The 26,792-nt window shown below is 38.7% G+C and overlaps 1 protein-coding gene across 2 annotated transcripts in view; it reads left to right on the top strand.

Moving 5' to 3' along the window:
* The window catches only part of LOC149080300 (uncharacterized), an 89,504-nt gene extending 63,137 nt beyond the window's left edge, over positions 1-26,367 (top strand). Inside the window, exons 5-6 of one of the 2 annotated variants that reach the window (XM_089239426.1) lie at positions 9,517-9,592; positions 24,744-24,881. In XM_089239426.1, the coding sequence (XP_089095552.1) occupies positions 9,517-9,548 (32 nt within the window). In that variant the 3' untranslated portion in view covers positions 9,549-9,592; positions 24,744-24,881. Of the gene's footprint in view, positions 1-9,516; positions 9,593-24,743 lie in introns of both variants that reach the window. The other variant, XM_089239425.1, reaches the window with a different exon arrangement.
* Positions 26,368-26,792: the final 425 nt, after the last annotated feature.

The raw sequence follows: 26,792 nt of genomic DNA, 5'->3' as shown, positions 1-26,792 counted from the left end.
ATTGTTCGTTTTTTTAAATATGATCGAAGTGTTCAAAATTTTCAATGGGATGGATAGGATGGACCATGAACTTTTAGTACACCGCCAATCGACTGCTTTTACAAGGGGACACCAGTATCGATTGGTGAGGGACAATGCAAGGTTATGGTGTCGCAGGGAATTTTTCTCTAATAGGGTTGTTAATAAATGGAATAGCTTACCCCCGGAGGTAGTAAATTGTAATACAATTGACACGTTTAAAAAGAAATACGATTAACATGTTGGGGTAAATAGAGAAGCTATCCATACTTAGAATAAGACAACCATAATTATTCTTTATGGGCATTGTATAATTTTTATCACGTGTATATATATTGTTTATAATTTTTATTAATTTCATTTTTAATTGGGTTGCTGTATTTTTGAAATATATGACATCCATATTTTTATGGGCATCTTTTTCTCAGCCACCTCGTTGGGCATTTTGAATGTTGTGGCGTTATATTTGTATTTTAAAAAACGGGACATTTCAATGAACGGATAATTCGATAAACGACTAACTCAAGACTAATTTCAAAGTTCTTAGCATTCTTGACAAAATTAGCTGTTTCACCAAGATGACGAACTAGCGGAATACCACGGAAAAAATAATAATTCTAGCCTGGGAAATGCGGGATGTATTTTTCAATTTATGCAGAAGATTTCTCAGTTTCACAGTATCAAATTTAGCAACACTGCGTCCGAGCAGCTCCATTGTAAGGTAAACTAAAAAGCGTCTAGCGAGTTATTTGGCGAACCAAAAGGTCTGCCCCTCGTGACGTCTTTTCATCTTTCTTGCTCATAGTAAGGCGACTGGAATAAGGAATATATCTATATAGTCCGTTTCAGATAAACTTTGCAGTGAAGGGGAAGCTACGAGGGAACCACATCACTCGTTACTATGGGAACCAAAGCCTCTTAACCAATATATCGATGCGCGGCCTTGTTATGGTATGGCTGATTCTCGCCAATCTCACTGAGAAAAATCTTTTTTCACGTGTAACATAATGCGTGTAAAAAAATTGTACAGTGAGTTAGTAATAATTATAGAATTCAAAAAAATAACTGTCTACACTTGCAGAAATTAAAGCGAGGTTTTTGAAATCATTTGTTTTGTTTTTTTGATTAGAAATAGTTTGAAAATGTAGAAAACATAATTATCTTTTATATCAGCGTGTCACTTACTCTTCATTGATGTGCCGTAAGTAATACTAAAAATTTCGAAAACATCGTAATATTTTTCTGCAATATTTCCCTTCTCTCTCAGCTGAAATTTATTTATAAAAAAAATTCCAAACAATGAATATGAAAGCAACGTATAATTATAAAATACTGAATATTAACCACGACTCTCAAAAACTTGGGGGATTTTCAACTTTTTTTTCAATTTATGCGGAAAAAATTAACGTTAAATAAAATTTTTTGAGCCAATCAAAAAAAAATTAATTAAGAACAAGCAGATTAACTCTGTTTTCACGTGTAAATGCAGGAACAGCACCAAATAATAATGATACGGAAAAGTCGATGCCACTTGTTTTCACGACAGTTTCAGTGTTTTGTTACGGATGATGCGCTGCTCATGGTTATTACGGATGATTCTTATCGAGTTTTGTTTACAGCGAGTATTCAAAAACCCAAAAATATAGTATTCAAGAAGGGAAGAGCAGAGAACTTTTTAGCGCGTGGCTATCTCCGGTGAAAAGAAAGATACAACTGTCACATAAAAGATGCAAACCTAAACCCCCGTGAGCCCCTCTCTCGCTTATTTTATCTGAAGAGACACTGAAGGGGCATCTGAAGAAACAGGTGGCCCCTGCTGTGAGTGGACGATAACGTTCGTGTGGCGCAAGACGCCACCCGGGTCAACACTCTTCTTGACTATCGACTATAGGGATTCGGGGGGAAACTACTACTATCCCATGAACATGGCAAGAAATAAATAGTTAGAAAAAGTAGGGCCTAAAACCAAAACTTCTGCACCCATAAAGAGCCTCTCACAATGGTATCGGCGCTCTAGTGGAAGAGGAACACTTCCTGTAATCTATGAGTGAATATCTGAATTCACTTAAGTCTATTTTCGAAAGAAAAAAAATCTGATTGAATATTCGTATTGATGTAATCCTATAACTGCATGTAAAACTGAACGAAAAATTGTATCATTATGGAAAATTCAACCAAATAACGATATAAAATATATATATATACATACAGTATATAATTATGTAACGAAAAAAGCGCGACAGCGATATTGGAGGTGAAAATTTCTAGGATATCGCTCCAGAATGTTGTTGTCGTTGCTATGGATTTTTGATATAATGGTATCCAATATTTTTTTCTAATTTAAAAATTTTAAACGAACAAACATCGCTTCAAAACGATATTTTTTTTTTCAAAATCATAGAAAAAATTGAAATATTCTGTATAAAGGGTCATCGTAAACCTCCGATATATGGGAATTATATTTTGTGGCGAAGGAATACTCTCTGCCTTTCTCTTCACTGTAAAGTTAACCTGAAACAGACTATAGTGGCTATAGCTCGTAGTAACCATTCACCTGCGTTCCAATGCCTCTTGTGTTACTAAGAATGTAGGGACTGTAATTACGCGCCCTGGGCACCAGACCCTCCTGCTCCCCCGTGTCCGAAAAATTCACCACTAGGGAAATTCATCGCCGGAAAATTCACGGACTAACTATTCACCGACAACAGTTCGATGCGAGTCAATTAGTAAGGGAGTGAGTGAGTTTACTGAGTCAATAAGCGAGTATAAGTCCGTGAGCGAGTGAGTGAGTGACCTAGTGAGTATGTGACCGAGTGAGTGAGTGAGGGAATTAGTTAGTTAATTTTAAACCTAGTAGTGTCACAAATGATTAAAAAAAATTCGGTTGTTCTATATTACTTATATTGTCTATATTACAATATTAACCTAATGTCATAATTTAGCTTCAGCGGTTTCGGCTCGTCGTGATTCCAACGCATGACCCGCTCCATTATTGACCCCCCCCCCCCTTATGACCCCCTTAGGGGTCAAATATGGAAAAACCTTTCTTAGTGAGTGTTTACGTCGTGAAACAAAACTATTCACAAATTTGATATTTATAGCTTCAGAGATTTTGGCTCGGCAATGATGAATCAGTCAGGACACGTTATTTTATATATAGTATATACAGGGTGATCAGCGAATAAGCCCTTATTTCAAAATTAAATATCTCTACAACAAATATCAATAGAATTATGCGGTAAACGGTACGTTTATTAGCAAAACTGTAAGAATGTTGTACAGAAATTTCGAAAATTTAGTTTTTTTTTTAATTTTTAAAATTTAAAAAAAAAAAAAAAACTGGAGATTTTGGGGTTCCGAAAATCCTCATTTGTGTGAAGAGAAACCACTGCATTCGCTTAAAGTTACTGCATGGGCTGCGGTATGTTCCAGAGGCATTATCGGCCCCTTCTTCGTGCGAGAAACGATTACTAATGAACGTTACGTTACAATTTTGGAACAATTTGTCAGCACACATTGCTCTTACCGCAGCCCATGCAGTAACTTTAGACGAATGCAGTGGTTTCTCTTCACACAAATTAGGATTTTCGGAACCCCAAAATCTCCAGTTTTCTTTTTTTTTAAATTTTAAAAAATTAAAAAAAAAACTAAATTTTCGAAATTTCTGTACAACATTCTTACAGTTTTGCTAATAAACGTACCGTTTACCGCATAATTCTATTGATCTTTGTTGTAGAGATATTTAATTTTGAAATAAGGGCTTATTCGCTGATCACCCTGTAGATATAGATACGTACTCTCTATAGACGAGATTTCTGAAGGTTCATCATCCATGGGGATCATGAAGTGTGCAAGTGGTATGGGGGGGGGGGGGGAAATCATCGCTGAGTAAATTTGAGATTGCAGAATCCACACCAGTGAAGTCGCTTGTAACAACAGTTCATCATAAAAAAAATCCATTGGTTATTGATGTTCAACAATGTTCATTATAACATCAAAGTGGTAACAAGAGATGATTTTAAGCATTTCAGGGGGTTAATTTATCGCGCATCCACTTACTTCATTATCTTTTAATTTTGTTGTTTTATTCCTTTTAACTTTTCATTTTAGAAGTTTCTGAGTAAAACATAGAGTTAATGGAATTATTGAATATACTCTCTTGTATTGTGCAAAAGCAATTTGTAATTTCTTCCTTATCATGTAAATTTCTTCTAATAAAGTCATTATTAAAACTTTCCGCCATATCTTTAGGATCACTCACTAGGTCACTCACTTACTCACTAAATCACTCATCCCCTCAGTAGCTCACTCACTCATCCCCTCAGTAGCTCACTCACTCACGGATTCAGTAGCTCGGTCACTCACGGATTCAGTAGCTCGGTCACTCACGGATTCAGTAGCTCGGTCACTCACGGATTCAGTAGCTCGGTCACTCACTCAGTGTAGCTCACTCACTCAGTGTAGCTCACTCACTCCCTCACTTACTGACTCAGTAACTCAATCGCTAACTCTCTCGCTTACTGACTCGCATCGAACTGTTGTTCGTGAATTTTCCTAGCTGTGAAATTTCCGGCGGTGAATTGTTGATCGGTGAATTTTCCGTAAACCCTTCTCACTCCCCCCCCCCCCTCTAGTTGCAGCCCTGGCTGCAGCGATACGATCGCAACCGATTTGTGCGAAAGAAGAGAAGAAAAGCAAAATTCAAGAGTATTTATTTACCATATCATTTCTAGAAAAATTCAAGAACGCGTATGTAGATGTGTAGAATGTTGGAGGGACTGCCGTGTGCTGTGGTGAGATTTTTTCAATAAGAACCAGCTGGTGTTGCGCCTATAAGGTTAAGAAACTGTAGAAAATTAATTTTGGTTTGTTAATGCTGTGCGGTGGTAGAATCGAACGCTAAATACAATTATTTGCTGATATACTCTTTGAAATTTCAGCAATCGAGAGAAACTGGTCCAGTGGGAGAGGCGTAGGCAAAAAATGACGGTTCATGGCTCTTTCCTCACCTTGTTTTAATTTTTTTTCAAGAGTAGCTATCAACGTATGGAAGTATGAGATTATGAAAACTTTTATAAAACCAAATGTTGATCGTTAAAAATACATATAGTTGACTAACACTGATACTACAGTAATTTCCAGACTAGTGTAAATTCCAGATGGATATGTAATCGTAGTAATATACAGGTGGCAACTCAAGTTCGCACGTTCTAGTTCAAATAACTCATGAAACCGTTGGTTATAGAAACATAATTTTAACTAGTAAATTATTTAAATAACGTGCCCATTTTAGATATGTCGTTTATTTTATTAGTAACAGTATATGTACCGAGATACAATTTTTCAATTCTTATACAGTCCCTCTGCATGACCCTCACATCCTGCTGTGGGGCCTCCTAGGCTGGAATCTTTGATGGGGCTTCAGGCCAAACTTTATATGGGTCCCTCTATAGTGAACTTATAGAGTTAAAAAACAAAAAATGACAAGAATCGTCTCGGGTCCACCCAGCGTCACCATCGTCGGGTGGTGTCCGCCCCCCCCCCCCCAGCGTCAAAGGTGGAGTCGACTGATCTAATGTATATATGTATATATGAGCTGACATCATCATCATCGTGCCCCCCCCCCCAGACTTCCAAGTCAATTCCGCCTATGGTGGTGTCGATGTCTTCTAACTTCCAATTGAGAAGTTGTTCCTCTGTCTCTCTCCTGAGCCTAACAAAAAAATATATATTTTCAAGTGCAACAGTAGCTGGGATATTTGTATTTAAAACCTCTTGAAATGATGGAAAGAACAGCGCGTACGAACAGCATAGAACTAACTAGCTTGTCCCTTAATACTGTACATTGGTGTTTACCAACCTTTTTGATGTCACAGACCCCGTGTAGCAAAATTCAATGCTCCGCGTAGCGTCAGAAGGTTAATTTCAACGCCACTCTATAAAATCAAAAAATGTTTGTTTTTAAAATTTGCATACCATAACAACTGAAGAAATTACAATTTCGCAGTACAAAATGTGCCATTCATGCAATGGTAGCAAATGAAAAATAATCTCGCGGACCCCTTACATAGTACTCACATATCTCCGGTAGTCCGTGGACCAAAGGTTGAAAAATACCACTGCACATGCTATTCTTTTCCTCATTTTCAGCGATTTTGGAATTCAAATATCTCATGTTAGACAACAGGGGACCATGCATATAAAAAATTAAGTTTTGTAACTCCGAACATATGCAGCCCCTTAGTAAAATGAACGATATATTTAAAATGTGTGTGTGTGGGTGCGTTATTTCAATACCTTTTCTAATTGAAAATATGTTTCTACTTGTATGACCAACAGTTGGAAATCAGAAAGTATTTGCTATAACGTCAAAAAAAAAATAATTTGGAAACGCTTATTTATCTTCTTCTTTCTTCAAGATTTTAACTAAGGATGACGTTTGTTATCGCTCATGCTTCTCGTAAGCATTACTTTGAAGTACTTCTAACAAAGAATGGACACATAAATGCCAATTGTTTTTCCCCCATCGATTTTTAGGTTTTCCCACTATACGCATGGGATGTGTGAAGGCTTTTTGCTCTCCCATTGACAAAAGGACTCCGGTCTCGTAATTACATTGCTTTAACGAAGATAGCAAGACGTCACAAGGGGCGAAGCTTTTGCCGAACCTGCCAAATAACTTGCTAGCCAATTTTTTGTTAACGCTACGGTGGTATTGCTTGAATGCGCGTATTAATAGAAAAATGTGTATAAATTACATAAATGTTAATAAATTCTTTACTATAATAAATGTTTATACGTTAAAAGAAATCTGAATTTCTCTTGATGCAAACTAAATACCATTTGCTATTTATCTGCAGGTTAGTTTTCACCAAGAGATTGGAAGAGAAATATTTAAAAAATTAAGTTAATAAAAAATAATTATCAATGATTTCTAAATAACAAAAAAATAATCAAATTCTAGTGGAAAAAATACCTTTTTGTTTATAAAAACATGACCAAAAACTCCTTCCATTCCCTAAAATTTCATTGCTGTTGAATGATTTTTGCATATGTGGATTATATGATGAACATGTGTTTTCAAAGTGGTGAAATTCGTATCTCCGAATGTTATACCACCGCGTATTATTTGCAGAAAATTATGTTTTCTAGTAAAATTTAGTTATATAACTGTCAGCGCTGACCACGTGAATAGCAGCTGAAAAAAAACCAAGAAATAGTTTTGAGAGAAAAAAAAATTGGGAAATTCTTTTTTCAAAGAAAATAGCTTTTTTTAATATCAAAATACTTTTAAATATTGCCTGATAAACTCTCAAAAAAGTATCACTTCGGTCAGTTTCGAAAGTACTTTTTTGTTCCAAAAAATTACGATGAAGAAAAATAAACCAAAGATCTTCAAAAACGGAGATGGAACGGAGGAAAAAAAGTTACTGGAACGGGATACGAACTAGTAACGTGCTCTGCTTGCACAGCAGATATCGGATCTTGGTTGTAATTTAACTAAAAAAGCACACCATTAAACTTTGCCAAATAAAATTTCACCAAGTTATTTCCTATAAGTGACGTATTGGTTTATTGCGACCAATCACGAGACGCTTCTACCTAGTTACATGTAAGAATGTAATGTTTGTTTATAAGCACCCCGGTCACAGTCAGGGCTGTAATTTTTTACAGTCAGGGCTGTAAACGTTTCTGGACATCTGAGCAACTCTCATACTAAAAAAAAAAACGCGCGATTAGTAGAAAAATTTTTAAGAGTCCATACAGCAATGGAAGTGAGCAGTGATGCAACAATTGAGAATTTCAACTGTTCAGTTTGTCGGCTAAATCGCATTTATCAACGAAATTCTACATAAAAACCTTTTAGAGAATCAATTGCTATGAGACCAAAAATAAATTTCATGACTGGAGTTCATTCGCTAATAACATTGGGGAACATTTGTTTTTTCGTTTTCTGTTGCATTTTTCAACTGATTTAAGTTATTTCCTTATGCTGATTTCAAATCTGAAATCGATTTCTCTCTGCAAGCTCTAGTTTTTATGCAGTTTGATATTATACACTGATACATGGCCGAAGATCCACCGGGATATCGACTAACAACTTGTATTAACTTAGTTGTTGCAGTTTAGTTGTACTACTATATAGATTCACTAGTGTGTCAATTTATCAGTCTGTAGCATCAGTTTTATAAATTTACTCCAGTTGCTACTAGAGAGCAGCACTTTTCTAGCATGTAGGGTGTGGCGTCAGGAAGATGGCTACAGTACACTTCAGTTGCAGATGCGATAAAGAAATGCCGTATTCTTCTTTCTGCTTAGTGTTATTTTTGGATTCAGTTTTAAACTGAGTAGACAAGTGCATTTTGAGGAGTTCGTTTCAGATCTGATTCAGGGCTTCTTCAAGTAGATGGAAATGTTCAAATAGAGTCCTAATGCTTTCAGTTACGCATGTGGTTGCTGCGTACTTGTTCGTAAAAGGCGTAATATTTCATTGTTTGTGAAGCGTGTTTATAGAGCCTATTTTGAAATTACGGGGACTTGGTGACCAAGACAAGAAATGAGCCCCTCATATTGTGTGTCATAATTGCAAGGAAATGCTTCGTGACAGGTCTAAAGGAAAACGAAACGGTGTGCCTTTTGGAATTCCCATGGTTTGGCGGAAACCCACAGATCATATAACTAATTGCTATTTTTGCCTAGTCAATACACAGGGCAAGAAAAATCAAATCAGCATAGAATCTCCTACCCTGATATTGCATCCACTATTCGACCGATTCCACACTCTGAGCAACTCCCAATTCCTGTGTTTAATGGTTTTGGTTCATCAGAAAAAAACTAAGAAGGCTATTTTGAAAAAAATCTAGAGGTTGCAGGGCGAAAGTGAATTGAGATTTGAAATCAGCATACTCGAATTAGGTAAGATCAAGTGCTTGTATAAATGCAACAAAAATTTTGTTCCCCAGTGTAATAGAACAAAATGATCTAAAAGACGTTTTAATGCAGATAAAGCAACAAAATTTTAAACAATTTATAACCTAATAGAGCAAAAAAATTGAAATTCTTTTATTTTCTTTGTATTTGTATATTTGTATTACAAGAAATTGGTTATGACGATAGCGTTCCTCTTGATTGCGAGCTGTTGCTATAACAGACGTTTACTGTATACTATCATTTTTACAAGTTACACACGAATTGACAAAATTTTGGTTCAAAAAAAAGAGAAGAAATACTACGTAAGTAACAGCTAATTTCACCAACAAACGATTGAGTTCGCAAATAGCAAGATCGTCTCAAAAACTGTTTTGTTCCCTTTGATGTTCACAAATGAATCAAACCAAGGAAATACACATATCAATTAGTATTTTCAAAATTAATCTTACTTATGTCTATGCTAAATTGTAATGTTGTGGAACAATTTATTGCATTTATCTCAGTGCATTTCCTTTGGGATGATATACTACTTTAATTTCGAATTTTCTTTATAAAATTACTGTTTAGCTGCCCTGAATACCCGAAATGGAAGGAAATAAAGTATTTTTGGCCATCACCATCGTTCTATCATTTCTATTTTTCGGTAAGAACTAACAAGACGTTTGATCTCACTCATAAATTGTTTTGCTTTTGATTTTAAATTCCTAGAAATAATTTATTTTACACGGCTGTTCTCGAACTATTTCGTTGTCTATATCATTTCACTATATTTTTAACTGCAGAAAGTTTTTTTTCTCATATGGCAGTTTCATATGCATATGCAAACGGGGGGAAGGCTATTCTATTTGTTTTCAAATAAATTGAATATCTTATGAAATGAAACTAATCAAAATAAGTTATTTTAATACGTCATCCAAATGGGAGGAGCAAATAAGTCCCGTGTGACTCTTTGGATCGTGAAAATTGAATTGCAAGGCGGTGTTCATTAATCATTCAGCCAGTTCAAAACGTTCATTACTGCAGCCAGTTTGAAGATAAAAGTTCAGAATTGTCTTTACACATAAGGTTAGGTCATATTCTTTCTGTTTTATACTTTGAATTTGCTGGTAGATGTCCCAATTAACGACAACAACTCTGTTTCTTGCAGAGCATGTGTGGCTGTGATTTCATTAATTTGTTAAGATGCTTTATTTATATTTCTTTTTTTTTTACCTTGAACTTTGCAATCCAATTTTTTTTCCTTACTTTAGTTTAAATCGCAAAAAAGATAGTTATATATTTGGGTAGTAATTTATCATTTCAATACATTCATTTTACGGAAGAGTAGATGACTTTGCCTAATAATACTCAAAAAATCGTCAACGAATAAGGCAAAAAATTCCTTGTGTTGTAAAAAATTTGTGTTGAAAATGTATTTCAACATAAAATGGGTGAAACTCGCTAACCGAGTTTCCCACTTGGATTGAGTACCAAAACTTTTTCGGTTGCACCAGCGGAACGAAAAAACAATATGTCTGTTCAAGTCATACGTCGTAGCAAGAATGAAGCGAAGTGCCTGCGTGTAAGTCTTGCAACAACCTGATTGGCTAATTGCGACATGGAGCTATCCGATTGGTCTATTCGAATTTTTTTTTTTTAAGTCCCGCTCGTAATGAATTTAAGCCATGGCGATGTGATCGGTGGTGTTGATTTACTGTCGTTTACTAATTTATTTTTGAAGGCCCGAATGTATGTGCCTTCTTAAAAGTATAAATCGGCCGTGGATTTCACTTTGTGAAAAACTCTCGCTTCCTGAAATTTGAATCTATGGCCCTTGTTAAGACCGCCAAGCTGCGACATGCGCCTAAACCCTCCCACTGCGTGGGAGTAGAAGAGAGTTGCTGCCTTAGCACGAGAGAAAGAGCACGGGCTTTCCGTCGCTCTCTTGAGTGATGTTGTTTATATCATAAGAATAAAGTTGTTTAAGTTTTCAAAACCTTGTTGAGATACAGTCCACTTGCTAGAGCAGAGTAAAAACATTTTGGTCAACATCTTCTCCGGAGAAATTAAAATTAAGATGGACCAGACAACACTCAACCGCACTCGCGGTGCGATCAAAAGAAGAATTACACGAGTCCAATCGGTATTACAAAACATCGATGAATCGAGTGAAGAAACTGATGTTGTGCTCTTACACCAATTAGTGAAAATTGAGGACATTCGAACGAGCATCGATGAACTCTTAGAGGGATACGCCGCCTTGCACACGGACGCACAACAACTAGATGATGCTGTTACTGTCCACTTTTATTGTATCATCGAGAACATAACATGTTGAATCAGCGTTATCTTCAGGTCTGTCTAGTCACAAAAAATTCTCTCGCGCAGTCCCCGCACTTGGCGACCGTTGGCCACAGTCTTTGGTGAGCCGCCGCACACTCCCCCCCCCCCAGTAGCGAACTTACGGTTCGAAACGGTCCGGGAAATGGACAGTTCGTCCGGAACGTGTTTTTCTTGTCTGAGGAACGGGAGGCGTAGGTAAGGTAATTCTTGTTGGTGACGGACTGGAATCGTTCACGTCTGAAGCCAGGAAGGCGGATTTCAGTCTGTCCAGAGAAACTGTTCTTTTTTTTCCACGGACATCGATGTCGAATGTCTTTTCACGTCGTTGAATCACTTGAAATGGTCCGTCATATGGAGCTTGAAGCGGCTTTCGCACTCCATCGTGCCGAATGAATACGTGTGAGCAGTCTTTCAAATGAGGGTGGACGAAAATACTTTGTGGTGCATGACAAGATGTTGGTCGCGGTCGTAATTTTGTAAAATGTTCTTTGATAGTCTCAATAAGTTCTTTTGATGATGTTTCCCTCGGAGTGGGATCGAATATTTCTCCGGGAAGTCTGAGACTAGTGCCGTATACCAATTCCGCGGTGGTAGCTTTCAGATCTTCTTTGAAGACGCTACGGAAACCGAGTAATATAGTGGGCAAAGCAGTACACTAGTGTTCTGTGTTATAGGCTTTGATGGCAGCTTTGAGGGGTCTGTGTAGCTCCTCTACGAGGCCATTTGCTTGCGGGTGATATGGTGAGGACCGTATTCGTTGAATTCCTAGTACTCTTGCCAGTGCTAGGAAGAGGGAGCTCTCGAATTGACGGCCTTGATCTGTTGTGATTTTGGATGGCACCCCAAAGCGAGATATCCATGTTGCGTAGAATGTGCGAGCTACAGTCTCGGCGCTGATGTCTGGAATCGGGACCGCCTCCGGCCAACGTGTGAACCTGTCGATCATAGTTAGACAATAGGCATTGCCACCAGAAGGAGGAAGAGGACCAATGATATCAAGATGGATGTGATCAAATCGCTCAGTTTGGTCAGGAAATAAACCTAATGGGGTTTTCGTATGTCGTGTTATTTTGGACTTTTGACAAGGTATACATTGTCTGGACCAGTTATTACAATCTTTATTTAATGAAGACCAAATGAAACGAGTCCGAATCAATTTAGTTGTAGCTTTAATTCCTGGATGGGAAATATTATGAATGGTCTCGAAAACCTGCTTACGAAACTGTTCTGGTATGTATGGTCTAGCTGTGCCAGTGGAGAGATCACAAAATAGTGAAGTATTTGAGTCTGGCAATGTCACTTTTTTGAGCTGTATTTCTCATGGATTTTGTAAAACATCAGTTAAAGTTTTGACAAGTTCTTGTGCTTTTCAAATTTCGTTATAGTCAATAGGATTGGGCATTGAAATTGATGTTATGCGGGAAAGTGCATCTGCGGATATGTTTTCGCTACCTTTTATATAGTGTATGTCAGTAGTGAATTGGGCAATAAAATCTAATTGCCTGCATTGACGAGGGGAAGCCTTGTCTAATTTTTGCTTGAAGGCATATGTTAGTGGTCTATGGTCCGTGAGTAAATAAAAGTCCCTAGCTTCTAACATATGCCGAAACTGCTTTATAGAAGCATATGCAGCCAGCAATTCACGATCGTACGCGCTGTAGTTGCATTCCGCGGGAGATAATTTCCTAGAAAAAAATGCAAGAGGCTGAAGCTCGTTGTCAACCACCTGAAACAGTGCGCCGCCAATGGCAAAATCGGATGCATCTACCTGAAGTACGAGTTTGGCATCGGGTTTCGGATGTGCTAAAAGGGTTGCGTTGGACAATAGTGTTTTGGAATTTTGAAATTCCTTATTTGCTATGTCAGTCCAAGCAATTTCTCTGTTGTCGTTTTTTTTTTTTGACCCTTTCAAATAATTATTCAGTGTAGTTTGTGTATGTGCTGCGTGTGGTAAAAATCTACGAAAAAAATTGAGTAGTCCAAGGAAACGTCGTAGTTCTTTAATTGTTCTTGGTCTTGGATAATTGAGAATCGGCTCAACTTTTTCTGGCAAGGGTTTGGTGCCTTGTTTGGAAATGGAGTGGCCTAAGAATGATATCTCCGCAACACCGAAGACACATTTGGAAACATTAATTGTGAGGCCATAGTTATTGAGCCGTTGCAAAACAGTGCGTAAGTGAACCTTATGTTCAATTTCACTGTCACTGAAAATCAAAATGTCATCTAAATAGACATAACAAAATTTCAGATCACCAAGAATCTCATTCATAAATCGTTGGAAAGATTGGGCAGCATTACACAAGCCAAAATTCAGGTAAGGAAATTCAAATAAGCCGAAAGGTGTGCAAACAGCTGTTTTCGGAATGTGGTCGGAATGAACAGGAATGTGAAAATACGCGCGCACAATGTCAAGTTTTGAAAAACAACTTTTACCGTGTAATGCATTTGAAAAGTCCTGAATGTGAGGAATGGGGTACCTATCTGGGACCGTGCAGGCATTGAGTTTGCGGTAGTCACCCACTGGACGAATACTGCCTGAACTTTTTGATACGACATGTAATGGTGATGACCAGGGCGATTTAGAAGGCCTACATATTCCTTGATTCATCATAAATTGGAATTCCTCCTTAACAGCATCATAGAGCTTGGGATTTAATCGCCTGGGTTTGCTATGTATAGGCGGGCCGGTGGTTTCGATGTCATGTAGTGTTATGCTGAACAGGCTTCACTTTGTGCGACACTTTTGTCAGTTCAGGAAATTCTGCCAAGATTTTGTGATATTCCGAAGTTTCGGATATTACCTTAATGGAATAGTTTTCAGAGTTATATTCAATTTTTCCAATTTGCGAAAGTTTCGTGACACTGTCCATTAATCTGCGGTGTTTGAGATCAATTAAAAGTCCAAAGTTGAGAAGAAAATCCGCGCCTATGATCGGTATTGGTACGCTTGTAATGAGAAACTTCAACTCAAAACAACGTCTTAATCCAAAGTCAACATTGAGAACTTTGGTGCCGTAAGTGTGTATCTTAGAGTTATTGGCAGCAAACAATTCAAATGAATCAAGAACTATTTTTGTGTAATGTTTTGTGAGTGGAATGCAAGAGACGTCAGATCCTGAATCAATTAAAAATCTCAAATGGGATCTTTTATCAAATACATAAAGGCGACAAGTTTTCATGGCCATCGGTGTTGACGTCGCCGATATATTATAGTCGACGGCCGTGTTTAGTTTCCCTGTTCCTTGGTTTGAAAAGAGCACGGTTGTTGACATCTGAAGGCGTTGTTGCCGAATCTAGCATGGTAATAGCAATAGCCGGTTGTTTGTGATGAGGGAGTGAAACGACGATAAGGAGATCTGAACCTCCGTCTCGTATAGTTTGTTTCTCTCTCTCTAGACAAGCGGTCGAGTTTTTTGCTAAGAGAAGCTATCTCCGCTCTCATGGCACTCATTTCTGTCAGAGGGGAGGGATTATCGGGTTCAACGTTGTTGACATGTAGCTGCGGGGTCCCTGTGCGTTCCGCTCTCCCCATGGCATAGATGCTGTTGTTGTATGTGTCTTTACTAACTTCTATTATTTTGTCGGCCATTTTCGCTAATGTCTCTAAGCTCTCTGAGCTAACTGATAGGATGGCCTGTGTTTCTGACGGCATACGTTGGAACCATAGAGTTTTTAGAAAATCGTCGCTTACAGATTTGCCGGCTAAATCTCTCATTTCCCTTAATAGGTGTGAAGGTTTTTTGTCCCCCAACTGTAGTTCGGACAACAACTTGCGTACTTGACAAGTGTTAGAATCAGAGAATTCTTCGATTATCCGTTGTTTAAGAGTCTCATACTTGTTTGTTTCGGGTGGGTTCAATAAAATATCTGAAACGGAAGCGAGCGTTTCTGGATCTATAACCGCAATCACGTTATTGTATTTGGTAGCGTCGTTAGTTATGGCGGATATTGAAAAACAACTTTCCACTTGAATGAACCATAACTTTATATTTTGCCGCCATATGGGCGGGAGTTTCAAGGCAACGCGACAAATTTGTAAGTTTTCTGGTGATGGGTCAGGTGGCGAAGGGTTAGGAGAGTTATCGTTAGGCATTTTTGGATACAGACTTTTATGCGAATCTAGTTATATAATTGCGAAAATAAAAATAAGAACATTTGTTATCCTGACCAAACAAAATAGAGCGATCACAAAAAGGTCCTACCCTGATCTTAATGGCATCGGCGGTGCTGCACACATTGGGCTTCGGCTGAGTAGATTCGTCATCTTTATGTCATCAGAAGGTTGCTTCGGTCTAGGTCACCACTGTTACTGTCCACTTTTATTGTATCATCGAGAACATAACATGTTGAATCAGCGTTATCTTCAGGTCTGTCTAGTCACCAGAGTTGCCAGGTCCTTAAAAAATTTCCAGCCAAAATCCTCTTCAAAAGTAGCCAAAAAGTAGCCCAAAATATTTGAACTTGTGCTGCCATCTATGAAGTAACAAGCGAGCTACAGTTTGACGATATTCTATCCTGCAAAAGTGGCTTATAACTCTTTTCCTGTCACTAACTCCCCCCACTTTTCACTTTTTCGTGAAAAAATATGTTTTTTTTAGAATTTTGCGAAAGTCAGGGCTATACATTCTCTCTCCTGGAAAAACGGCCCAGATGTGGCCTCAAGTGTAGGCCGTCTTAAAAGCATCATGGGGCCCCCGGACAAATTGATTCTGCTCAGCCCTCTATTCAGACTGCAAATTCCAACTTACCAATTCACATGCTTAATCTCGCAAATCTTAACCATATATCATTTTTTATCCCCCCCCCCCCGCTCTTCATTCAAGGCCTCCGTGACGTGCCCGGGTTGGCCCATGCGTCAAGACGACACTGCCTCAAATTGTGCATAGGTGCCTACGAAATTTGGTACAATGATTTTAAAAATTAGGTATGGGTCCCAGACCAGATTTTTCACGGTCTAGTAAACAAAAAATTTAAGAACTCTTCTGGGTTCCTGGCAGGGCCGTTTTAAGAGCATCATGGGCCCGAGAGCCAAGTGATTTTTCTTATTCCCTACATGGAAAATCCCCGAAAAATACAACTACCTCTCGTTTTTCTGAGCCCCCCCCCCTCTTCTCTTGAGGCCCCGGGCCATGCTCGGGTGAGCCTATGCGTTAAGACAGAACTGGTTCCCGGGCTTGAGCCCTGCCAGCTCCACGCTTGTGGAGGCTACGGTTTCTTTCACAGGCTTCTGTGGTCTAGATACTGTTTCCCATCCGTCAGGCCAGAGCAACACCTTCTATAGCTGAAGGCCTCCGCGCGAAGCTCGTGACGTCACTGAAGTCTCCCTTATAGTGTTGGATATATTATAACCGATTGGCCGCGGTATCATGAAGGTTGGTTTTCAAACTTTGATCTAGAGCCTAGGACAGTTCCAAAGTTTTTGTTTTACGGTACCTTCAATCATTGGGTGGCAAAGACATTATGGTTGAAAGTTCTGGCTTTCCATAGTTGGGTGAGATGTTCCCACCCCTTCTGCCTTGTCAGGAAGAAAACACAACATGAGGTGGGGACTAAAGTGAAAAAAAGAAAAACTTCTTTGCTCGCAAGCAAAGAAAAATAGGGAGAAATTCGCCATGAACACAATTTTGGAAAAATCGCCCAAAAAACCGCCACCCGCCAAAGCCAAAAATTTCCCGCCGAACCGTTTTCAAACCAGCCCAATTTGGCGGGAAAACCGCCAATCTGGCAACTCTACTAGTCACAAAAAATTCTCTCGCGCAGTCCCCGCACTTGGCGACCGTTGGCCACAGTCTTTGGTGAGCCGCCGCAATGCCTTCGACCGAATAGAGGAGATGCAGGCGAACGTAGACGCACTAGAGGTACGTTCAAAATGCTTAGTTTCAAAACTAAAAATCAAATCGGTAGATAACCAGGTCGCTCAACCTGATTCCTTCGCCGAGTTTTTCGGGAGATCCGGAAGAGTGGAGCTCATTCAAATCGGAGTTCAAATCTTTAATTATAGACAATGAATCATTGAATGAAGCTCATAAACTTCACTACCTTCGAGCCTCGTTAAGAGGGGAAGCGAAACTTGTCGAAACGGTCGACGATACCTTCGACTCGCTTTTCGGAGAATTAGAGAAGCGATTTGAGAACAAAAGATTCATCACTGACACACATATCAACGCTATTCTTAACCTTGAGAAAATACATCATGAATCAGCTAAAGAGCTTCGAAAAATGGTGAATACTATCCTGAGACATCTCAGAGGGCTCAAACTTGTAAACCTTGAGATGAATAAGCTAACTGAGATTCTGCTTGTTAATGCTATTTTGCCTAAGCTAGACCGTGAGTCACGCAAGCAGTACGAAATGTCGCTGAAAAACACGGAATTTCCCGAATGGGAAGAATTTGTTGACTTTTTGCAAAGAAGGAGTTACGTGCTTGAAAATACTCAACGAGTTTCCTAAGCGAAATCTAAATTCGATGCATTTTCAAAACCTAAAAGTCTGATAGCCAAAGCGAATGCAAAGCAAAATTCCTGCCCCATTTGCGGAGAGAATCATCTGATTTATAAGTGTAGAACTTTTCATAGCCTTTCTATTGAAGAGAGAATATACGAAGTAAAAAATAAACAACTGTGTTTTTTTTAACTGTCTGGAATCCCGTAGAGTAGTCGAGTGCGGCAGCGATAAGAGATGCCGTATGTGTGGGAAGAAGCATCATTAATTCGTTAATCCGTAGAGAGAATGCACAACCACAAAAACCAAAACAAAATGAGTCCTCCACTGAGAAAAAAGAAATCGGGGACCAAAAAAGAAAAAACGACAGACTCGTGTGTTGCATCTTCCTCCGGTGTTGGCAATTGCTTACATTCGAGCGAGAAAAGGGGATGCGTTCTGTTGTCAACAGCAATAGTTTACATTCAGAGGCCAGCTGGTGGGATGTTTCCAATACGTGCTTTACTCGATGCCGGCTCTCAAGTCAGTTTTGTCAGCAATGAGGTGGCAGACTCTTTACGACTTCGGAGAGACACTATAAACGTTCCTATTGCAGGACTGAATGACTCTCTTCTGAACATAAAGAAAAAGTAACAGCGCTAATCGCTAACCGCGAAGGGGACTATAGTAAAAAACTTGATCTTTAATTAGTTGTTCCCAAGATAACAGATTTAACGACGTAAAAGCGCTTGGATTTGACCTGCGTTGAACTTCCTAGAAACTTAAGTTACGCGGATCCCAACTTCAATATTCCGCAAAAAATAGACGCATTGCTAGGTGCAGAAATATTTTACGAGTTATTGGAGAACAATCAAATAAAATTGAAGAATGAGCCTATGATACTTCAAGCATCTGTGTTTGGTTGGATAGTAACAGGGACATTCGAGAATGCGGTAACCTACAACAATCTCCATTGCCATTTAACGAGTTATCGGGATGGGGTTGAAAAAGGTTTGGCAAAGTTCTGGGAACTGAAGTCAATCGGGATAATGGACGATCCTAAATTCAAGGAAACCGACGAGGCCAAACAGTTGTTTGGCAAAACAGTCTATTTCAAAGACGGGCGATATGAAGTTAGCCTACCATAGAAGAGAGATTGGATAGAGCTAAATGATAACTTTAATGTCGCAGAGAAGCGATTACAGAGCCTTCTCAAGAGAATGCGGTACGATCCGACTTTGTTTGCTAAGTACCGTGAAGTACTAGACAATTACTTGGATCAAGGGATTATAGAGAAAGTACCAGACGCGGAGAACACTGATGGAAAACCAGTATACTATTTGCCACATCCAGCAATATTTCGAGCAGAAAGCGTCACGACAAAAATGAGAATTGTATTCGATGCAAGCTCTCACAAACCAGGTGAACTGTCCTTAAATGGCTGCCTTTGGACAGGTGTTAACTTACACCCGAACATTTCTTATTTGTTGACGTACTTTCGTCTCAACAAAATCGCATTTCTTGCGGATGTCGAGAAAGCATTTCTACAGATTTCTTTTGCGGAAAAAGAAAGAGATGCAGTGAGGTTTCTATTCACCAATGCAAGGTGCATCAGCGATCATGCCAACGTGCAAGAGTTTCGATTCAAAAGAGTATTATTCGGCGTCAATGCCAGCCCATTCTTACTTGCTGCTACGATCAAAACACACATAGAAAAACAACGCGATAATTATCCAACTGCAACTGAAGTGCTCGACACCTGTGTTTATGGCGATGATCTAGTGGCTGGAGAAGACAGCGTGGCAGAAGCATTGCGAGTCTCTCGTGAAACTAGAGAGATCATGAGAGGTACCAACATGAATCTTCGTAAATGGATTCGTTCCTAGGCTGATTCATCTATAGAAGGAAGTGGGATTTGACGTCCATCCTCAGCATACGGACGGCATAAACATGCATAAACAAAGTTTTGGGAATGTCATGGGATGCTTCTCGCGATTATCTAGCCATGGATATTATGGATCTTGTGAAGTTCCTGAAACAAAACAAAAATACGAAACGCTTCTTATTGCAAACAGTAGGTAGAATTTTCGACCCCATTGGACTTCTTAGCCCCTACACGATTAGGCTGAAGTGTCTATTCCAAGAACTGTGGCTTCGAAAATTGCTATGGGACGATGAGCTTCCAGCGGATGTCAAGGAGAAATGGATTCAATGGTGTTCGGAACTTCCCCGCCTATCCGAACTACAAGTGCCGAGGGTCATTCTCGATCTTTCTGAAGATGACTCGAATGAAATAGAGATTCACAGTTTTTCAGATGCCAGTCAAAGAGCATACGGAGCAGGGACCATATTTCCGTGAACCTTATTGCTTCCAAAAGCAGAGTTGCGCCACTGAAGAACCTTTCTCTACCGAGGTTGGAGTTACTCGGAGCACTGCTCACGGCAAGATTGACCTGCGAGATTGAGAAAGTCGTGAGAAGGAAAAGACCATGTAAGACCTACTTCTATTCCGATTCGCAGATCGTATTGCTGTGGATAAAGGGTTCAGTAAAAAGATGGAAACCATTCATCGCAAACCGTGTGAACGAAATCCAAACTTTGACAGAAAAATGCTGTTGGTTCCACTGCCCTGGGAAGGACAACCCAGCCGATTTGGTTACCAGAGGCATCAGCGCTGACACTCTTTTGCACAATGATAGATGGTGGACCGGACCGAGATTCTTGATGGGAGAAGAGCTGGCTTATGAGGACTCACCACCTGTGGTTACCGAATTGTTTGAAAGTGAGTACTCCAAAGAACTCAAAAATATTCGAACAGTAATTTTGAGGACACTAACTTGTCTTTGACTTTAACTACCAAGGGTTCTCTCATTGAATATGTCTTAAAAATTCACAGTGGTTACGTCACAATATTACGTATATTGAGTTTTGTATTAAGATTTGCCTATAATTTGAGATCTTGTGAAAAACGAGCAGGTAACTTAATGAGACAGGAAATAAATTTTCTGAAAATCTCCTGATAAAAATCATTCAAGGGTCGGAGTTTAAGGAAGAAATTGAAATGCTTAAGAGGGGAGAGACTCTAAAGGATAACTCCAGGTTAGCTTCCTTGAACTGTTTCTTGGATGATGATGGTATTTTGAGAGCTGGTGAAAGACTTCAGAATTCCAATCTAAATGCCAACAGTAAATTTCCCATGTTATTGCCATCTAACTATCCTCTCACCATGATCATATTGAGATACTACCATTTAAAGTATTTGCACATTGTTGCACAGTCGTTATTATATCATGTGAGACAAAAGTTTTGGCCAATCAATGGTAAAAATCTTTGTAGGAAATTAGCAGGAGGCTAATATGAGTCCTTCAAAAACAAACCTGTACTGCAAAGTCAACTTATGACAATTTACCAAGCACTCAATGGAGTACTGCCAGGATCACCGAAGTGTTCCATGGTAACAATGGAAAGATAAAAGTTGTAAATATACGTTTGCCCAGTGGCAAAATTTTGAAAAGAAGTGTGAGAAATATTTGTGTTTTACCTATGTCGAGTAAGAATTATTTTTGCATTTGTGTATAACATGTTCTAATGTATTTGTATTGTATATTCATTTCATTCACTTATTCAGGACATTAATTTTTATTGCGTTATTCATTCTATTTCGAAAATTTTGTAATTGAAGATGTATTGTATAATTGAAATTATGTAATTTCAATCGGCGGAAGTGTTAAGACCGCCAAGTTGCATGCGCCAAAACCCTCCCACTGCGTGCGAGTAGAGGAGAGTTGCTGCCTTAGCACGAGAGAAAGAGCACGGGCCTTCCGTCGCTCTCTTGAGTGATGTTGTTTATAGCATAAGAATAAACTTGTTTAAGTTTCAAAACCTTGTTGAGATACAGTCCACTTGCTAGAGCAAAGTAAAAACAGCCCTCTTGCCAGCAGTGAGCGGCGATGGTCGATTTTTTAAATTGTTGATTTTTAACACAGTGAGCATATTCATTTAATCTAGTTTTTATGGGTCTCCGTGTTTGTCCTATGTAGTCAAGCGGGCAATCACCACATGGAATATAATAAAAATGTCCCTAATCTTTTATGTGAATATAAAATTCACATAAAATTCGTTCAGGATACGACGGAACGAGTTTGACCAATGTAATTCTCGTGCAAATTAACCATGAAACTTAACCCGCAATTTTTTTGTCTTTTTAATCATTGAAGATATTCGAAATATGCCGATCCGTGTAATATTCAACCGAATATTATATCCGAAATATTCAACCCATAAAACAAACCACCTTTCCTAGCGTATTTCTCGAAATTTGGCCAGTACGCTAAATGGTCAATTTCGTTCTTTGGCATTAACATATACAGGGGTGACCAAAAAGTCCGCACGCGTAGAAACTTAAAAAATTCATAAAAACCGGAAAAATAACCAAAATAAAAAGCGGTTTACAGGGTTAGCATCGCTAGGTCACGGGAATTTTTTTAAGAAAGGAAAAAAAACTAAAAAAACAGCCGATAGGTGACGCTGACGTACACAAGTCAAGGAAAAAATACGCAAATAACGAACAAAATGCCTCCAAATCGTTTATTACAGCAGTATGGGTTCCACGTGACCACCACCACAGGGGATAACACATTGCAGGCGAGTCACAAATCTAGCAACGGCAGAGTACAGCAGGTCCACATATGGTGAACAGATTGTGGATTAGAAGCGCAAGTTCTTATAACCGTCTCATTTGCATATTTCCACCGAAGTCACTCGTACCAGCTCCACCAGTGCGGCCGATTCGCGAAATGGCCGAGAGGTTTAGCCAAAGTCTGATTTTCAGAAATGATTCGGGCTTTGGCCGGCCACTTCATGAAAGAGATCCCTGGCTGAAGTTCGATGGGCTGATGTGAGACAGGCGCTAAATCCATTTTTTTCATCGCCTACGTGTAATACATGGCTATATACACGGTGTTCTGTTAATGGACCGACAAACACAGTGGGTTGTTATACATCAAGAGGAGCAAAAATTGCAATGGAACGTGGTGTCGCAAACCACGTTGAGAGGGTGAAAACCACAAAAAACGCATGCAGGTTTCGACGTGACGCTGAGTACAATAATAACTACAAAAAGATTTATTTGATTAATTATTAGAAGAGTTGTTGGAAGTGGCGACCACTGACGTCATTGCACAGTCTACAACGACGTAAAAACGATTCCCGGACGCGCTCGAAGATACCAGGTATGCTTTTGATGTCTGCCGCATTGGCGACAATCCGCGCTACGAGATCCTCTGGTGTGTCCACAGGCGTCGCATAAACGAGTGATTTAAGGTGATCCCATAAGAAAAAGTCACTCGGATTGAGATCCGGCGAACATTGAGGCCAAGCCACGGGTCCCGCGCGTCCAATCCACTTCCTTGGGTATGTAACATCGATTTGCGTTTTTCGCGATTTTCACCCTCTCAACGTGGTTTGCAACCCCATGTTCCAATGCAATTTTTATTCCTCTTGATTAGAAGAGGGCCTTCCTAACAACCTTCTGAGTTTGTCGATTCATTAACAGAACACCCTGAAATTGGATAGAAAAAACTATTGTAATAATATAGACATGGTTTTCCGTCGAATTTTGAACAAAAAGTGATTACCGCATCGTGACTGCGGTTTGATGGATTGCCATAGCTGATGTGGACATAGTTATCCCAATAAAATACACCAACTTGGCGATGACCCCAAATCATGCCTTTTGTTATCAGACTTTGGCCGGGTATCTGCAGCCATTTCGTGAACGTGTTGGCTGAAGCCCGAAATTCGGACCTTGGCCGGATCAATATTCAACGAAATTGGCCAGTTGGCAAACTGTCCAATTTCAGGCTTTGGCAATCGCATATACGTATATGGAAACACGTTGCTTTGTGGGTCTGAGGACAAAGAAAAATAATCGGGATTTTTGTCAGCACATGTACAAACACAAAAAATCAGTCAATAACTTCTATAGAAAAAATTGTTTCTTCCAGTCTGCCCCCCCCCCCACCTTAGAGATATTGCCCTTATCGGAAAGGCATTTCTGGTTACGGCTTTGTGGAAAGTCATGTGTCTAGTTTTCTGACTCTATTGAGTGCTTGCGAATGACGGGAAATTACCAAATAGTGCACACCTAATTTTTCAGTCACGTCCTTACAGTTTAGCAAGGATCAGGCTCTGCTGTATTTGCAATTGGTTGTTGTTGATAACCAGTGCTCATTTTCCACATGCTAAAATTTAAAGAGATATTTCCAGATCGTAACTTCAAGAACAAAATCTGAATGGTTCATTCATTTATTTTGCAATTCCCAAATTCTTTGGTAATGTTTCTGGCTGCCCCTGCTGCGATGTGGTCAAGTTTGAAATCATAAGGAAAATGTATCAGTAGCTTACTTCCACATAGGGTCTTATAACGATTACTACTACAACTTACTTCCCCAAGCTACTACTTTCTTTTTTTCTTTCAAACCAAGCACAACTCAGGTCTATCACCATCTATGGGCAATTTACTACCTAGTGAGTTGTGCCGGAAGTGTAACTGTGTGTGTACCTAACAGTCTGAGTGCGTATGTAGTGTTGTGTTTGATTTTTTTCAGTGTCGTCATCTATATTTCAGAAGTGAAGTGAGTGATGTGTTATGATTGAATTACATTTGTACTGTTTGTAGGTCTGTTGCTGTCTGTGGCGAGCCAAACTACTACTAAAACCTAGCACTCGTATGATTCTTCGCTCATTTACAGGGTAGTCTCAACCATCACTACTCAAAACACTAGTACCGTTTGGGTCGTTCACTACTCCAAATATTACTCCATCCCGAAATCCAACATTTCACATTGAACCTGACGTTATTAAGAATGATTATAGATAATTTTGTATGAAATCAAACAAAATGTGTTTATGATCACAAGATAAATATACACATGTGTATGTCTGTATTCTAGGTTCATTCTTTGAATGTTACAGTATGATAAATTTCAGTTACAGTATTCCCCTTTATATACTTCAAAATAATTCTCACAACGATACTTTTTTTTTCACAGCTGAAGCATCACAAGAAGCAGATGAATATTTTGATTCCGTTTTACGTAACAGATTGCCATTCGTTGCTATTGAAGAAGATTCAGTTATAATATCCTTACCAGAGTTCTCGCAACCATTCCAAAACAGATCTAATGATGGTAGCATTACAAACGGAAGAATTCATTACTCTCATGGAAATCTTACCGGCTTGACAAAGGTTACACGGCACGGCAGTTGTGGAAATTTCTTATGGGTTTATTCAAACAGGACAACTGGATGTTCAATCACGTTTCCAAAACTTCTAGTCGAATACAAAGCTAGTATAAAATATGAAAGTACTGTTTTGCAGAGAACAATTTTTGTACAAGCCAATATCACAAACGTTGTCGCTGATGCTACAGTCACATCATCCATGCAGTTTAATGTACCTCATTTGAATGACTTGAACCTCGTTGATACTGGAGAAATTGAAGTAGAGTACAAAAATATCATTAAACTACACTACGAGTCATTAGCGTTACACTTCCGTGAGAATTTTCATGCTATATTTGATCAAATTTTTCATGAAATTTTTAAACCGCTTCTATCGCGGTCCGTAAGTATGGAGCCATTTCCTTTAGAAAACGTGTAATTTTTGAAATTAAAATATTTCCACGTAGAAAAATCGGTGTAATTTTTCTTCCTTTTAATTTTGACTTAGTTCTGCAAACTTAGTTCTTGATACACCCATAGTCATAAGTCAATTTTCACTTTAATAAAATAAAAATGTGCAGTATAATAAAAAAACAACATGCTGGGTAGGTTCGATTCACATCGGATAATGAGTTTTGTTTTGTTCGAATCTGAGATATTCTCATGCTTTAAGACAAATATTTACGAAGTTATTTGAATTTTTGTGACGTGTCAGTTTTGTAGCGGTCAGTTACGTGCCAAGCACCCAACGAAAGTAAATGTTTTCCCCAGCAGCCGGTTGCCGCCTTTTTAAAATTAACTGAACTATTCGATCACGTTAGAAGCCAAGTTCGATCGTCTTCTTTCACGATTGGCGCTTCTCCTTTTCGTGTAGAATGATATAATAACCTTGTTATTACGTAATAAGTTCACCCACTATATTAGCAAATTTATCACCAGATTTGTAAAGTGTTAGCCAAACAAGATCTATTTGAAAATTTGTGTTCTCAAAATTAACACTTTTAGCCAAAATGTGGTAATTTTCTCTCCTTCACCGTTAAACCAAATTTTTTGAAAAAAAGTGCATACAGTGCATAGTGTTTACTGCACGAACGTTTTTTTTACCTGTGTTTGAATTAGATCACGTGTTGGTAAAAAAAAAACAGGCCAATATTTTTTGAGTTATTTTAAATTTTCATCGAAGCTGTTACGCGTAAAAAGCTTCAACGAAAGATGCAAAAATGGTAGCTTGATGAAGATGGCTGGTGGGAACAGCAAAATAATAATAGCAACGATTCAATCAGGAACTTTTAATCAAACTAGTCATTTTATGAATTGGCGTATTCAAAACAATTAGTGGTTTCAGATTTTTTCTATTGATTATTCAACGAGTCACATTTTCATAATGTGAATGTATAATTCTACATGTTGCAATGAAGATTTTTTATGTAATAAATTTACTTTACCTTTTTACATGAATGATTTTGACGACGTCGAAATTTATTCCAGCCTACATGATTCACGCATAACTTGGTTATTTTTTAGATAGTTTCATTCAGAGGCGTATTTATAAGGGGGCTGTTGCCTCGGGCCTCTCTTAGCTGAGACTGACTTCAGGCTCTCGCCGCCCTAAGCACTACTAATTTTGCCGCCCAATTTGATATAATCTTACATTTCGTTTCTTAATTTTTCCCCCCGAAAAATCATGCGCTCCTCTCTTAGCTCTCAATTTTCAAAATGAAAGCCGCCTCTTTACTGTTTGTTTTTCTAAATATGGCTTTTAATATTGTTTCATACACACACTCATAACAAATGAGATGCCGTAAAAATTTTAACTGTAAGTGTTGGATTTCATCATGACCATTTGTAACTGTGATCGATTTCATTCAACAAGATTA

Source organism: Pholcus phalangioides, unplaced genomic scaffold (assembly GCF_987345545.1).
Source record: "Pholcus phalangioides strain wild (caught in Gottingen) unplaced genomic scaffold, Ppha-v1.0 ptg000011l_1, whole genome shotgun sequence".
NCBI classification, from domain to species: Eukaryota; Metazoa; Arthropoda; class Arachnida; order Araneae; family Pholcidae; genus Pholcus; species Pholcus phalangioides.
Note: the sequence above shows the minus strand (reverse complement) of the source record. Positions and strands in the feature narration are given on the sequence as shown.